Source organism: Tenrec ecaudatus, chromosome 12 (genome assembly GCF_050624435.1).
Source record: "Tenrec ecaudatus isolate mTenEca1 chromosome 12, mTenEca1.hap1, whole genome shotgun sequence".
NCBI classification, from domain to species: Eukaryota; Metazoa; Chordata; class Mammalia; order Afrosoricida; family Tenrecidae; genus Tenrec; species Tenrec ecaudatus.
Genome location: NC_134541.1, coordinates 110,908,667 through 110,924,364, shown reverse-complemented (window position 1 = coordinate 110,924,364; position 15,698 = coordinate 110,908,667). Strand labels below are relative to the sequence as shown.

Sequence of the window (15,698 nt, the reverse complement as noted above, 5' to 3'; positions counted from 1 at the left end):
CACGCCTGGTTGCCACCCCTGGCAAGCCCTCAGGAGCCATGCTCTTGCCTTTGCAAATGCAGGCGGACTTATTCCTGCCCAAGTCCCGGAAGCTGCAGAAACGGCACCTTCGGAAACCGCTGGTGGTCCAGGTCAGGAGCCCCCTGGACTCGGGTTCTGACTGGGGCAGGGCTGGTGGGAAGGGGTGAGAGAGAGACCACGGGTGATGGTGAAGCAGGGGCTCGTTAGGATGACCCCAGTTCCTCCCAGGCCTGCCCAGCCAGTGGTGCACACGAAGGATGTAGCAGCAAGTAGGGGCATCGCATGCAGGAGCGTCCCAGTGCCCCTGCGGCTCTGGAAGCGTGTCGGGGGAGCCCTTGGTAGGCAGCAGGCCTTCAGGTGCTCGCCGTGGTGACCACAGGGCAGTGGAGGCACGAACCTACCAGCTGCTCCAAGGAGGGCAGAGTGGCTGCCAGGGAAGCCCTCCGGACGGTGCCGCTCTGTCCTGCACAGTCACTCTGAGTCAGCATGACATTCTAATGGCAAAGGGAAGCCCCTTGGGCAGGCACTCCGCTGTCCCCCCCTGACGCCACCGATCCAGGCTGTGTCTCTGGGCCCTCACGTTAGTGCGTTTCCTCCAAGGAGGACCCTCTCAGAAACATCCTTCCTCTCTGCCTTTCTTGTACATAAAATCCTGTCGGCCCAGAGCCAGGCATGCTTGTCAGACCCACTGTTGTGAGCTGTGGGGCAGAAACAGAGAGATGGCCGCGGGGCGCTTTCCAGAAAGTACAGTCTTTGAAGTGATGCCACCCTCAGTGGGTGTTGATACCTCAGTACCGGGTGGTCCCGGCCCCGTCCTGCCACATGTGCAGGAGCGATGCTGTGAGCCAGCGTTTCCCCTCAGCAGAACTGCGGCCATGCTGCCTGGAGGCCACCAGGCCTGCTGGGGAGCACGTGCCAGCGACAGATGGCTTTTGTGAATGTTTTGGCTGTGCTGGTCTGCTTGGCACACACAGCAGGAGACTGGGAATAGGGAGGGTTGGTGACCTTGTCAGGACAGGGCAGGATAGTGCTGGCCTGGAGAAAACTTGCCAGCAGGAGTCTTGTGCGGCCCTACCCAATGGCGATGGGCGCTTTGCTGCCCAGCCTGCGGGTGCTCTAGGCTGCTCTTGCTGACACGCCTCGCCATCTAAGCCCCTTGTCACCAAATGTCCCTTGGGTGCTGCTGTCTTGAGTGACGGCCTGTCTCTCCTCCACAGAGGACGCTGCTGCCGCGACCGTCCGAGAGCCAGGCCCACAACGTCTGCTCCTTCTCCGTCCTGTCCAATTCCTCTGTCACTGGTACGCACTGGGCCTCTTGTCTGCTGCTGCTGGGGACGTTTCCCACTTCCCTCAGCTTGCCTGGCACTCTGTGTGTGGACACTCCATGGGTGGGCATCCCCTGTGTGTGAGGCTTAGACAGGTGTCAGCCACCATCCAGTGCTGTCCGATGGCCCTATTGGCACTTAGTTCAGCTTCTCTGTAGGTGAAGGTGTCTGTCGTCGGCCTCTGGCATGTGGGTGGGCCATGCTGCAGTGTGTGGTGAGCCCACCAACCTCTCAGGAGAGGGATGAAGCTGCCTGCTTTCTGGTGGGCAGCTCTGCACTGGCCATGGGTTTGCAAGAAGGCAGCCAGTGTGTAGGAGCTCCATCTGGTCCAGGGTTCCACTCGGCCCCCTGGTCCTTGTGGTCTGGTTGCTCCTGGCAGGGATTCACGTGGGCTGCGTACTCTTAGCAGCCTTAGGCAGACAAGGTGGCATGGCTGTGCCCTCTGACCTTCAAGTTAGCCAGTGTTGGGAGGCTTTGGCCTGGGCCCCATTTGGGAAGGATGCAGTGATGCCCTGCCACGTGGGAGATGTGGGGAGGGAGTCCCAACACCCTGTCCGTGTTTCTGACCTCACAGGGAGAGGCGCGTTCCGGCCCATCCAATCCTCTCTGACCAAAGCAACTCTGTCCAGGCCGATTGTGCCCAAGGCCCTCCCGCCCCAGGCCACCAGTCACCTGGCCAGTAAGTGTTGTTAACCGGACGTGGTGGCTGCCACCCCCTGGGGTTTGAATGACATGTCAGACGTGAAGTTGATGATTGTCCTTCAAACCGTCACCTCCATCCCGTGACCTCATCGGATCTCCTGGCCCTTTCGCAGAGAAACCTGAGTGAGGCTGCTCCGTGGCTCTCCTGGGATGTATTACAGGATGTGTGCACAGCAGGATTGTGAAAGTGTTTTCTTTCTGTCACCAGGTGCTATTGACCTCGTGGCCAAGAGTGCTGGCATCATTCCCGGGAGCCCCCTCCCGGTCCTGGACACCGATGGTCTGTCTGGCATCTCCCCACTGGCCCCCGACACTGTGACTACAGCCATTGCCAGTCCAGACTCTGCTGGCACCCCTCAGAATGGACGCCCCATCTCCAATATGGACGTATGTTTGTCCAGTTACCACCAGCCCCTAGAGTAGCCACTGGCTCTCCCGGGATGGGAAGCCCAGGGCTGGAGCCAGCATGCTGGGCTAAGCACAGCAAGGGAGGGGGTCTCGGGTGGGGAGGCCTGTCCTGTGACCCTGGAGCAACCAGGACTCGGAGAAATTGCCAGGCAAATCTCTGGTCCTGGGGAGCTGCTTCAGGGCTGTTGGGTGACGACAACCTGCCCCGCTGCCATCCTGGTCACCCGTCTGAGGAGGGGCACCCCTGTTGCTGCTGCTGCAGCCCATTCTTGGGACAGGTGGGACGTAGGACGGGGCTTTGGCAGCTCTTTGCATCGTGTCCCCCTCTGGCAGCAGGCTATTCAGGGGGCCCACACTGTTGGGAGCTGGGGGTGTCTGTGGGCTTCTTTGGAGCTTGTGGGGACAGGCCGCTCACCACTGTGCTTACTTCCTAGGGGGCGAGTAGTCCGTTCATCAGCGTTCCCTCGAGGCTGGAGCCCGAGCCCGAGCCAGTGGCCGCTGCCTTCCAGGTAGCATTCCCAGGCCCCTGTCCAGCCCCAGGGCCCCTGCCCTCCTAGCCTCACTCTCCCTTGCACATCTTCTTACCACTCCTGTCTCTCTCCTACACACACTCCCCACATCCCAGCACCCCCGCCGCGACTTAGTGGCTAGGCTGGGGAACCAGGGCCCATCCGCCTGTGCACCGCTGGCCTTCCGTGTGGCCACCTGCAGGGAGGGCTTCGGGCTGGCTGCACATGGTGCTTCTCAGGTGCCGACTTGCCTTCAGGGTCACCTGGTTGGTGCGCTATCTTCCTACAGGGCTCCTCAGTCCTCTCCTTGCCTGAGCTGCCCAAAACGCCACTCCACAATGGCCTCTCGGCGCCACCCCCCTCCTCAGAAGGATCCAGCCCACGGCTCTCACCACCCAATGTGTCTGCGCTGTTGGACCTCTCCCTGCCAGGGCCACCGGAGGACATGCTCTCGCAGGGCGAGCCTGCCACACAGATCAGCGACTCCATCATCGAGATCGCCATCAGCTCCGGCCAGTATGGTGAGGGCCCTTGAGTAGCCAGACCAGTGCCCCCTGGGTCGCGGCAGGCTCAGGCTGCTTGTCCTGTGTGGAGGAGGTGGGTCTTGGCCTCTGTGGGTCCCTGTCCTGGCAGGGCAGTGTCTGTGTGCCGCCTCAGGTGATTTCTGTTTGACCTGCAGGTGAAGGCGTCTCCCTTTCTCCAGCAAAACTGAATGGTGGTGACAGTTCCAAGAGTCTCCCTTCTCCGTCTAGCAGTCCCCAGCCCAGCTGGATTGCCTCCCCTACCCACGACCCCCAGTGGTGCCCCAGCGACTCCACCGACTCCTCCCTTAGCAGCCTCTTTGGTGAGCATCAGAGTCTGACGTCTTCGTTCTTCTGGGTTAATTGGTGTTTTTAATCAAGAGTTTACCACGGGATACACAGATTCCAGTGTCAGTTTTGTTAGACATGAGTGTTAGCTGGCACATGCTGGGATGGTACCTTGTGTGGGCATATTTTGTGAGGGGTCCGAGAATCAGTGAGGAATTTCATCATCTTCTCCATGTTTGTGGAGTTGAGCATGCCCCGAATTGTCCACAAATCAGTCGAGGTACAGAATGCATGCCCACCCCTCTGTCACCCTGAGCAGAGGGAGAGGAGCTGGGCTCCTGTGCCCTCTCAGCCCCTTTCGGTTCTTGGTGGAGTTGCTGACTGCGTGTGCTGGCGTGGTCTCTGCTGGGGGTCAGTCAGTGTTCTGGATGTGGCCTGTCCCCTCGGCATCATGGTCTGTGTACATCAGGAGGATCCGTCCACCTGCCTTTTAAAGACTCAGCAGAGGGGCGGGGTGGCCCCTTATCCCCCTCAGTCTCAGGGACTCGCACCACCGTCTGCGGCCCCTCCCACCTAATCACCCAAAATAAACGGGGGAGCTATAGGTGCTGTTACAAAAGTCACACTTCCCAGTGCTCTCCAGTTGAGTGTGGCGCAGAGTGCTGCTGCTGTAGGACTAACCTTCACCTTCACTGACCTTTCTGTTAGCAGTCTCTTGCTTTAACCGCTGTCCTATTGGGGTCCTTGTGTCACAGTACAGACATGGGAGGGAGGGGAACAAACCCAGTCCCGCCGAGTTCATTTTGACTCTCAGCGACCTTCTAGGACGGTGTAGAATCGCTCTCTTGAGTTTCTGAGATGGGAGTTGGCTGCTCCGTCTTTCTTCCTTGAAGCGCCTGGAGGGAAAGTTGGTGTGTTAGTCCAAGTAGACTAGCACAACAAAGCCATAGAAACTCGTGGATAACAGAGAGTTTTATACAAAGGGTAATTATACATTAAGGAAGGAAGCATCCCAACCCAGTCTAGTCCAAGCCCATAAATCCGATATTAACCCATATGTCTGATACCAATCTATAAAGTCCTCTTCAGACTCACGAAACACGTGTAATGACCCCGAATGCAGGACGATCTCAGGCCAGTGGGTGGGAAGTCTTTGGACCCAGTGGCATTGTAAGCTTCTCAGTGCTGGCAGGGGTCTCCACGTGTCTCCAGTTCGCAGGGCACGGGGTCTGTCAGTGTAGTGTGCCATGTGTCTTGCCAGGTCTTGCCAGTAGAGCGTCTCCAAGGGAGTGAGCAGAGTTTTCCACCTCCAAAGAGGATATTCAGGAATTTCCAGAAATCTCAGAAGGCCATGCCCACACAGAGGCCTCATTGGTTATTTTGTGATTGACAGGCCAGACCACACCCCTTCACTTGTAAATCTCTCTTACACCAGATTAGGTAACTACCACAGGTGGTTACAAATTCTGGAAGATGGCACCCGCCGCCTTATTGGCTGCCTGTACCTGAGAGGCTGTTCCCACCTTGCGAGGGGTGTGGGGTGCATGGGAGAGCCAGCTGACTGCCATGTGCTGCAAGGGCCACCCAGGGAGCTCCGAGAGAGCACTGCCCGCCCATGAGGGAGGCAGAGCACCGCCTCACGGTTTCTGGTCTCGCCACAGCAAGCTTCATCTCTCCTGAGAAGAGCCGTAAGATGCTGCCCACTCCCGCCGGGACCAACAGCGGCACGTCTCTGCTGGGCCCCAGCTTGCTGGACGGGAACTCTCGGGACTCCTTTGTGTCCAGGTCCCTGGCCGACGTGGCAGAGGTAAGCGCTGCTGAGCGGCTGTTGCACCCCTGGGCTGGACCTCCCAGGCCCCATCCTCAGGCTGCTGGGGTGCTCACCAGTAGGTAAGGTGGCAAGAGGGTGCCCCCTGTGCTGCATGCCTGCCTTCTCTGGAGAGCGGGCACCGTGGGCCGCACGTGCAGACTTTAGAGGCAACTGGGGGCCCCTGGACCAGCCGGGCCACCTTTCTTGGTCTCAGTTTGCTGACCCATAAAGTGATGCCCATGGCAGAGCAGTGAGTGGGGCTGTCGATTCTGCCCCTCCTGACTCCCTGACCTTGAGGATAGGCCAGCCTGGGCCCCTCCTGCTTCTCCAGTCCCTTCGCAAATGTCTACCCAGGGCCTCCCAGCGGCAGGCACTGCCCCCACAACTTCATTATGGTGACTTGCATGCATCGCCCGAGGCGTGTCACTGTGCACACACTAGCTCCTGTGTCCTTTCTGCTCACCGCCTTACTCTCCGCCTGGTCTAGTCTGTCTCTTGAGCACCTTGACAGAGCCTGCTCCCTACCTTTGCCCTCACAGTCACTCCTGTAGCAATATCCCCCCCCAATCCTGACATACCTTTCTCCTTAGAGTCCACCTTCTGACCACCCCCACCACCACCACCACCCACACACACTCTCGCTCTGTCTGTTTCTCCAGCTGCACCTTGCCCACTGCATCCGCACCCACCACAGGGAGGGAACCTCAGGCCATCAGGATGGGCAGTGCTGACGTTTCCAAAGGGCAAGGGTGCCATTCCTGGGTGGGATCCAGCAGAGGCTCCAAGAGAGTCTGATTATCACCGGAAGTGAAACTGGGGTCACTCGCCAGCTGATGTAGTCGTCCTGCCCTTGGTCCACAGGTTGTGGACTCCCAGCTGGTGTGCATGATGAATGAGAACAGCATCGACTACATCTCCCGCTTCAACGACCTGGCCCAAGAGCTGTCCTTCACTGAGCCAAGCCGCCGGGAGGTCCTGTTTGATGGAGGCGGGCCCCCCATTGGCGACCTGTCCCAGTGATTACTCAGACCACCGTAGAGGAGGGTTCTTAGAACTGGTGGCCCTGAGCTACTGGGGGGTGGGAGGTCGCCGCTTTAAATGAGAGAATACAGTCTTCAGGCTCAGGTCCATTCCAGAGGACTTCCGGACTCAGAGCCCCTCCCCCCCCTTTGGTGCACATGACTAGCTGGCTGGGCGTGGCACTCTGGTGGGGGCGGCCCGAGAAGAGCAGTGCTCTGGACGGCTGAAGACGAGCCTCGGGGGCCGAGTGTTGGGGTCAGCCAAGCAATGCCGTTTTCCTCTTGGTGCTGGGGTTTCTGTGGGCTGCTCTATGAGCCAGGCCTGCCTCCGTGCAGGCACTGCATCCTGGAGGGACACCCCTCCCTCTGCAGGGGGGTCCACCACTGCTGCTTCCTCCCACCACCCCTCTGCCACTCTGTAGTCACGGACAGTGGGGCCAGAGCTCAGAGCAGCCTGAGCGGCAGCAGAAGCAGTATGGTAACCAGGAGTCATGGTCCTGGCCCTGATGCTTCCCCAACTAGAGGTTCTACTCTGTTTTAACAGGAGAAAGACTCATGTCACAGGCAGGTTGCGCAGACTTGGGAGCCACCTGAGTGAGCCGCTTAGACTAAAGAGCTGGGCCCTGCTTCAGCTGCCTGCCTTCCCGTGTCTATCAGTAGGTGTCTCCCAGGTGATCTGAAGCTGTTGGGTGACTGAGCATTCAGTAGACTAGATGAGCTGCCCTTCGTTCTTCAACTTCTGGCAAGGGTTTCTTGGGCTTCCTAGCACAGCTCCCCTTCTCTTCTTTAGTTCCCCCTGCTCTTTGGCACTGGTGTAAGATGTGCCCTGGGGCGTGATATAAGCCCTCCTGTTTTTGTTCCCACAGTTCTGGGTGCAGGCAGCACCATGTCCCTTTGATTGCCTCCTGGAGACTCCTGGGTGAGAGACCAGTGGTGACTCCTGTGGATGGTTGAGCAGCTAGTCTCTCCCCACATGGGGCCCAGGCAGGAGAGGCCCTGCCCCACCACAGCCAGGAGCCATTGGTGTGCTCAGCAGGTTACCATGTTACTTGCTGCATTGTTCTCCGTCAGCAGCCAGGATTGGTTTGCCCTTTTAAACCTACCTGCACCTGCCACCATCTCTGTTCCCCTCTCCCCGTTCCCCTGCCCATAGAGCATCCGTCCTCAGGGTCAGCGTGGCCTCTCCACTCATAGCCGCCCTGCTCTTCCTCAGTGGAGAAGTGAGCCCGTGAGCACAGGAGCATCAGGGTCTTCCATGTGTCTTAGCAGAAGTGGCTTTGATCCCGTGGTCTCTCTCCATCTCCAGTGACTGGCTTCCCGACAACTGTGTCCTTCCGTGTGACAAGGTTCTTCCAGAGCCTGGAAGATGGCTTTCTTCCTTCAATTCTGGTTCTTGGCACAAAGGTCACGGACAAAAGCCTGTGCCGGCCACTCTTCCGGCTCCTGAGAAACCACTCTCAATGTTCCCAAATTGCAAAGGACAGGAAAACAGTGTCGCTTTTTAAAGATGCACAGAGCAGTGTTTGAACCAGAGTATCTTAACCAGCTTGTGTCCCATTCTGTTCTCTGTTCGAGCTAAGCCAGATGCGAGGATCCCTGGGGGTCTGGTTTGCTGGGTCTTCAGTAGACAGGACACCAGGCTGGGCTTAGACCTCCGATGCTCCTCACACTCCCATTGCCTCACATCCAAGCCAACGACCGCCAGAATCCTGAGGCGGGCTCAGCCAGTAACACCTAAAGGGAGGGAAGTTCTGGCCCTTGAGATCAGGTTTGGGGCTCCTTGTTAAGCATCATCTCTGGCACAGATTCCAGTTGGGAGTGGCTGCCTACAGAGCTGGCACCATCCAGGGAGCAGGTAGGTTGGGGAGGAGGGTGGACGGAAACCTCTGCCACAAAGCTGACATGGTTCCGGCTGATTTGTTTGCTAGATCAGCAACTGGATGGGGATGAGCAATCATGCTCCTAAGTAAAGGGGAAACGGTTTTATCTGGAGTAAAAAGCCTAGTGCGATTTCCCCCAGCCTCAATAAGTACCTATATAAAAAAAAGGTGGGGATTTTCCGACTAACCTGGCAGTGGTGTCTCTCACTTCCTTCATTCTGCTGCTTTCCCAACGTAAGTTGTCATGGTCTCAGAACGAGCCTGTTGGCTCTTTTGATGGTTTATCTGAGCAGGTTGAGATGGAGTGGATCTCTGTTCCGTAAATTGTTCCCTGAAGCCAGTCGATTGTTTTCTGGAAGCCTTTTGCGGATTCATCCTTTGGGAAGACTGAGACTGAATTGTCTCAGGGGATTGGGAGTGGGGCAGGAGTGTGGCCTTTACTCCTTATTGTGACTCTGGCGATAAGGGTGCCACCTTTTAGAAGCTGTGGGCTTCGGTTGATTACCCCCTGGGAGCATCATGAGGATGTTCGTCTCTCTTGGACACATTGAGGACTTGCTCACGGAGTGGGAACATTTGCTCAGTTGATCTGCTTGCTTTCGCACATCTCCAGGCCCTCGGCGTCCGAATCCCACCCGGTATCGTTCTCTGCCCAGTTTGAGTTACTTACAGCTCAGTGACACGTCTGAGTATCCCGATCATGCTCTGTTGAAGTCAGGAGTTCTGCAGAGAGATGCCCTCGGATATAAGATGCTGGAAATGTGAGGACGGTGACAGCAATTTTTTTAAAAAATTATTTTTATAAACATTCAAATCTAGCAGATGTGTTTATGGGGCAAATATGACACTTAATTTCTTATGGAAAAAAAAGGCTGAGGGCAGAAAGCCACAGCCAACCTTTGCTTCCTGTCTAAGCTCTCATGTCGCAGCAGTTTGTAAGGCATGGTATCCAAGTCAAAGACTCGGCCATACTACCACCACCTGCGTCCATCCTTCTGTACCAGGATGGCTGGCCAGGGAACTCATGGTTTGAGCAGCAGAATTTATTGCTGTTTCTTTTAATAATAGTTAAGCCATATCATCTAAGGTTTTGGGCTTGTTTGAGATGTGAATTTGTTTTATAGACTATAAATATACATATACAGTGTATGTATAAAGCAGAATGCCTGTCCTTCCTGATTATTTTTTGTATCATATTGTAAATTATATTATTTATTCTTTACCAATTTTGGGAATTAAAAGGTGTTTTGGTTATTTAATATAATAAAAGCTGTTACACTTCTTATGTTTAAATTTCCAGTTCAACTTGTAAATCTGTTTTTATGTGCATAAATACATACTAATACTTGATCTAACAATTGTTGTTTCTGCCTTTTTTAAACCAGTCTCTACTTTTCTAAAGGTGGGGGTGCTGAAGGGCACCACAGGAGAAAGGTGGAGTGATCCGCTTTTGTAGACCTCAGCCTTGGAAACCCTGACAGGTCGACTCTAGGGTGGCTATGACTTGGTCTGTGTGCTGCTGAAAGCAAGCAGGTAGAGTGGTTAAGAGTGGTGATCGATTTATGGCAGTGGATTTTGCACTTAAAAAGTATTGTCACCAGTCTGGTGAGCTTTCGGAGAACACAGTAGGCTACCAACCAGCAAGGTCCTTTCACATCAAATTCCCACTGCTGTTGTTTGTAGGCTGGCTTTTTGCTTCTGGAAGGAGTCTGCCCAGCTCTTGTCCTGGGAGTGTGGTGCCTGCCTTCATTTCTTTTGCCTTCCCAGTGAGAGGCCCTCTGAGGGGCCCTTCCTGCTCACACGCCTGGCCTGCCCAGCTCAAAGGGGTACAGAACTGCTGAGGGCAAAAGTGGGGTTCCTTGAACAAACAGCACAAATGCCAGGTGTTTTTAATTGGCCAAGAGGTGCAAAGGCCTCTGACCTGCCTGGCCAAAAAAACAAACATCCGCTGCCAGACTGGAAGGCCTCATTGCTTTCCAAATAAAATACAAATGACCCAGAGATGGGCGGCCTCCGGTCATCCGCTGCTCTGGGGCGGTGCTGGATTACCCAATAAGCAAGGTAAGCTGGGCTTACTTGGTGAACAATTTCACGTTGTCTTTACCACATTAGAAATTCTGGGTAGGTGTCGCTGCCACCTGTCTCCCCGATGGCAGAACCTCAAAGCCTCTCAAAATACTGAGTTCCTGTTAAATAGGTCGTCAGCTAGGTAGGCACAGGCTGGCCTGTGCTTATGCATCTTTAGTAAGTTTCACGCATTCTCACCACAGCTGCTTGCTCCCTGTGAACACGGACTTATTCACATGTTGGGTTGATCTCTAGAGATGAGTGAGGAAGCACAAGGGAACCCGTGCGTAATCCTGCCGAACTTGCTGACCGGGCACTCCGCCCCCGGCTCCCGGTGGAAGGCAAACCACTACAGCCGAGTCGTGGACTGCAGGCTCCGCGCCGCACGGCGGGCTGGGTCAGTGAGTCACGCGCTTCCTTCCCAAGGAGTCCTCACCGTCCCGCCGTGCCCCCCAGGCCCAGGCGCTGCCAGCGCCACGCCGCCACTTCCACCTCAGCGCCGCGCTCTAGCGCCACCGCTTTCGCCGGTTGGCTGACCAATAGCCGTGCTCGCCGCTCTGAGCGGCGTCTCCCACCGCCAATTGTCTACGAGAACGGCGGGCCCGCCCCAGGCCTCCCTCTCGTTGGCGGCAATCGGCCCCTGAAGGGGCGGGGCCACGTGTTCTGATAGGCTGATGGCCCTCATTGGCGTCAGCGCCGTCCAATGAGCTCTGGCGGGCGGACTCAAGTACCTGCGCGGGCCCGGGCGGGAAGCACAGCGCGGAAAGCTGGGGGAGGCGCCTGGTGACGGGCGACATGTTCCAAGGGCCCGAGAGCGACGGCGTCCCGGCCGGTTCCAGGTGCGCGCGGCGGGCAGGCGCGAGGACGCGGGGACGGCGCGAGCGGGCCCCGGGGGCCGAACTCCGAGGCTCTGGCTGGCGGGACTCGGGGCGCCGGGCTGAGGACCCGTCGGGTGGCGTGGCGAGGCGGGCCCCCGGGAGGGACCGGAGGCGTCGGCTGGCCGACCCCGCGGGTCCGGACCGGGCGACCTGACGTGGCGCTTCGCAGGCGGAATAGTGACCGGCCCTCCCGGGCTGCGGGGCGGACGCTGGACCTCTGGAGCCGAGCGCGGCCTCTAGGACACGCTGCCCTCGGCCCGCGCGAGGCCTTGGGGGGCGGAGGCCCACGGCGCCCGGCGTCGTTCCTCAGCGAGCCTTCATTGTGTGCGGGCGCAACAATTCCCACGCGAGTCGTTGGTTGGCATTGGTAACCTCCCTTTCCGGCCGCAGCGTTTCATTCTCTCCCCGCTTCCATTCATCTCCTTCCCCGCCCACTTCGCCAGCTTCACTTCCCGCAGTCTTTTGTGAGCCCCGGGGTCTCAGGGCGGCAGTCGTCGGCCGGGGAAAGCCTCCTGACTGGCCTCTCGACTGAGTCGCCACCTACCAGGAACGAGGGAGCCGCGAGTCCCACCACCCAGGACCTTGCCAAATAAGGACATGGCTGAGTTTCAGCCAACCAGGGACGACCGCCTTTTTAAAAAACAAACAAACCCCTACTCAGAGCTCAGGGTCCCCTGCCGGGCACGTCGGGAGGACCTGCTAGCCCGTGGCGGGGTCTCACTACGTTTGCCCTTTCGGTGGGCAGACCCGCTGGGAGCCTCTCCCTGGGGGTCCTAACGCTTGCTCCCGCTGCTTGGGGCTTGCCTTGTTGCCATGCCACCGCTCTTTTCGAGAAGCTTGGGGTGCTGGGATCACCCAGAAAAGGGGTCACTGTACCCCAACAGTAGTTTTCTTGTTTTTAAGGTTTTACCATGTTGTAGAGGTGTGAGGAACATGGTTGAAATCGCAGACACCATATTGGTTTCCCTTTGTAACTGGCAGATCGGTATAAACCCCTGTTATCAGGGTAAGCATACCATGATGGCTCTCCAGAGAGAGAGCTGGGGCGGGCTGCTCTATCCCACAGGAACTTACCTGAGAAAACGCCCAAGACATCCAATCTGCGCTCATGTTAGGGAGAGAGGCTTTTATTCGAGTTTTCAATGTTGGGGGCCCAAGCGCAGAGTCAGATTGCCACGGTGTGCACGCCTCTGCAAGCATTTTCTCTCAAATTTTGCAGGACCCTATCCCTAGTTCCTAACTGGCTGAGTACTATGGGATGAACGCTCTTTCCCAAGAGTTACTAAAGGCTTCTCCCTCCAGATCAGATTCCTCCGGCCATCTCCCCCTTTAATTAATTTCTCCCTTTCCCACATTCCAAATCCAGGTGCCTGAGCTTTAGTCATTGTCCCAGCAGTTACCCACTGGTCCCCTGGCTGCTTAGCAACTATTTGATTCTTTGTTCTGGTTGCTGATTATGACCAGCCTGGAGGTTTATTTCTCTCACAGATGTGATTATTTTATTTACTTATTTTCAAAGGAACCCAGTACTCTTGGGTCATAGTCTCTGTGAGTCCTCCTGTTCACTAACTGCAACATGACCTCAGGGTTGGAATGAGTTTAGGTCCAAGGTCTGATTGCTCTAGTCTGAGCTGTCTGGATTGTGAGATTTTGTATTTAATCGGAGGTTCTGGCCCACATTTTGCCCTCTCATCTTTCAGGGTCTATGTGTTGTGCACCAGAAGGCAATTTTTCACTTTTCTGATTCAGCACATTTGACATTCAATCTCTGAGTAGTCAACCAGCATGAAGTGCACAGCTCTGTGTCCAAAGACTCTCCTGGGACAGTGGTGGTGCCAGGCTGCTGGGAACAGTGTGTGTGTGTGTGTGTGTGTGTGTCTGTGTGTGTAGTCAGCAGGGGCATGGAGTCAGCACCCAGCTCTTCAGTGGATCTAGAGATAATCTGTTCTGAATCTTGGTGCAGGCAAGTCACTGACCGACCAAAGGAGAGTACTGGGTGCTGATCTAGAGGGCAGATCTCTCCTTACTTGGCTTTCACACTAGTGGGGGCCCAACAGCATGCTCTTTTGAAAAACAAAACAAAAAAACCCATATATATATATATATATATGCACACACATACTTTTGGTTATTTGGTTGTGCCTGGAAAGCCCAAGGAATCTCCAGTTCTCTACTCTGCATGTGTGGATGGCATTGCCAGGAGTGAGAACCGACTCCAGGGGAACTGGTTCGTCTCCTTTTTGGTGGTTACTAATTGTGTGGTGCAGTGGTCACTCGTTGGGCTGTTGACCACAAGGTCAGAGTTGGACATCACTGTTCTACTCCTGTAAGTGGTTACAGCCTTGTAGGGTCAGTATGAGTCAGATGACCGGGATGGTGGCAGTGAGGGGAATGCGGAGTCCCTGGGGAGGCACAAACAGTAAAGAGCTCAACTATTCACTGAAAGGCCTTTAGAAACCCACTCAGGCTGCGGAATGGCACGGCGCGGGAAGCTGCTTCCTAGAGAACCGTATGGGGCTGCCATGAAAGCAGCTGGTGTGGGCGTTTAGATCTGGGGCTCTGGATGTTGGATTTCATACAAGTTAGAGTTGACAGATGATAAACTGTTGTGTGTCTTGAGGAGCAGCTTTGGTTTTAAAGTGTTGGGTCTTAGGGTGCCCAAGGTATTTCTTTCTTGTGAGCTGGGATTGTGGCACTGTTTTGGTGGAGACTGTTAAATGCGTACAAAGTTGAACAGTTGCATTGACTTACTGACAAACCTTTCAAACCTGAGAGGGCCGGTATTCAGTAATTGACCTAAGCAGATAATTAGTTATCATTTCATCAAACAGTGGCTTGTCAGACCCACTGCTCTCAGGTTGATTCTGAGTCATAAGGTCCTTGAAAGATGGGCTGGTGCCCCCCCTTAGGGTTTGCAAGGCTGTGATGTTGATGGGATCAGACTGCTGCATCCTTTCCCACTGAGTGACTGGCTGGTGGATTCGAAAATCTGCAGCCAATCACAGCCTCTTTAGATGGATGAAGAGGCCTCAACAAGTCGGACAGTGTAAGACATGATAAAATAATTATAAATTATCAAGGATTCATGAGGGAGTCAGGGAGGGAGGCAAAAAATGAAGAGCTGATACCAAGGGCTCAAGTAGAAAGCAAATGTTTTGTGAATGATGATGGCAACAAATGTACAACTGTGCTTGACACAATGGATGGGTATATGGATTGTGATAACAGTTGTTCGAGCCCTCAATAACATGATTAAAACATTTTTTAGTTTGTGGAAAACTTCCATGATGTTTTCATTCCATTTTCCCATGAACCTTATAATCATAGGGGAATAGATGTTTTTTCCAGAGGACGCAGAGTGAATCAAGTAGAGCTCCCAGGGGACTTCATGGGGGCTGTTTTTGTTTTAATCATTTTATTGGGGGCTCATACTGTTCTTTTAACAACCTATACATCCATCCATTGTGTCAGGAACATTTGTACATTTGTTGCCATCATCATTCTCAAAACATTTTCTACTTGAGCCCTGGGTATCAGCTCCTCATTCTGTACCCTTTCTCTGCCACCCTTCCTCCCTTGATAATTTATAATTATTTTTTTTCATGTCTTACATTGACTGCCATCACCTTCCAACCACCTGTCTGTTGTCTGTTCCCCTGGCAGGGGGTTATATGTAGATCACTGTTATAGGTTCCCTCTACCTTCCCCTCCCTTCCTCTTCCCCTCCTGGAAGTGGCTGGTTCTATTAGGGTTCCAGACCACCACCAGCAGGCTAATGGGCTGCTGGTATGGCATCCAGAACCTCTAATATACTGGGGGCCTAGTGAATTCTGGTGGCATTGAGTAGCTTGGCTTTGTTGACTGAGCACCACAGAAGTTAGCTATCAAGCTGGTTCTATAGAGTGTATGTATGTGAGTGTGTGTGTGTGTGTGTGTGTGTGTGTGTGTGTGTAAAAAGGACACGAAGACAGAAGCCCTCTAGAGATTCTGCAAAGGTGTGTGTGTGTAAAACGGACACGATGTGAGAAGCCTTCTAGAGATTCTGCAAGGGTGTGTGTGTGTAAAAATGACGATAAGCAGAAGCATTCTAGAGATTCTGCAAGGGTGTGTGTTTGTGTGTGTATGTGTGTGTAAAAAGGACACGAAGTCAGAAGCACTCCAGAGATTCTGCACGGGTGCTTGTGTGTGTAAAAAGATGAAGTCAGAAGGCCTCCAGAGATCCTGCCCCTTCCCCTTGGGGATTTAGTTTTCGGGAGGTTATCATAAAATG

The 15,698-nt window shown here is 54.9% G+C and overlaps 2 protein-coding genes across 4 annotated transcripts in view; both read left to right on the top strand.

Moving 5' to 3' along the window:
- The window catches only part of CRAMP1 (cramped chromatin regulator 1), a 28,812-nt gene extending 19,821 nt beyond the window's left edge, over nt 1-8,991 (top strand). For all 3 annotated transcript variants that reach the window (XM_075564505.1, XM_075564508.1, XM_075564507.1), the window contains exons 13-21: nt 63-131; nt 1,239-1,320; nt 1,921-2,025; nt 2,257-2,435; nt 2,891-2,965; nt 3,255-3,486; nt 3,645-3,809; nt 5,436-5,581; nt 6,446-8,991. In XM_075564505.1, the coding sequence (XP_075420620.1) occupies nt 63-131; nt 1,239-1,320; nt 1,921-2,025; nt 2,257-2,435; nt 2,891-2,965; nt 3,255-3,486; nt 3,645-3,809; nt 5,436-5,581; nt 6,446-6,604 (1,212 nt within the window). In that variant the 3' untranslated portion in view covers nt 6,605-8,991. The remainder of the gene's footprint in view (nt 1-62; nt 132-1,238; nt 1,321-1,920; nt 2,026-2,256; nt 2,436-2,890; nt 2,966-3,254; nt 3,487-3,644; nt 3,810-5,435; nt 5,582-6,445) is intronic.
- A 2,241-nt stretch (nt 8,992-11,232) lies between these two features.
- JPT2 (Jupiter microtubule associated homolog 2) overlaps nt 11,233-15,698 on the top strand; it is a 32,525-nt gene continuing 28,059 nt past the window's right edge. Inside the window, exon 1 of the mRNA XM_075564509.1 lies at nt 11,233-11,389. Coding sequence (XP_075420624.1) covers nt 11,346-11,389 — 44 coding nt within the window. The 5' untranslated portion in view covers nt 11,233-11,345. The remainder of the gene's footprint in view (nt 11,390-15,698) is intronic.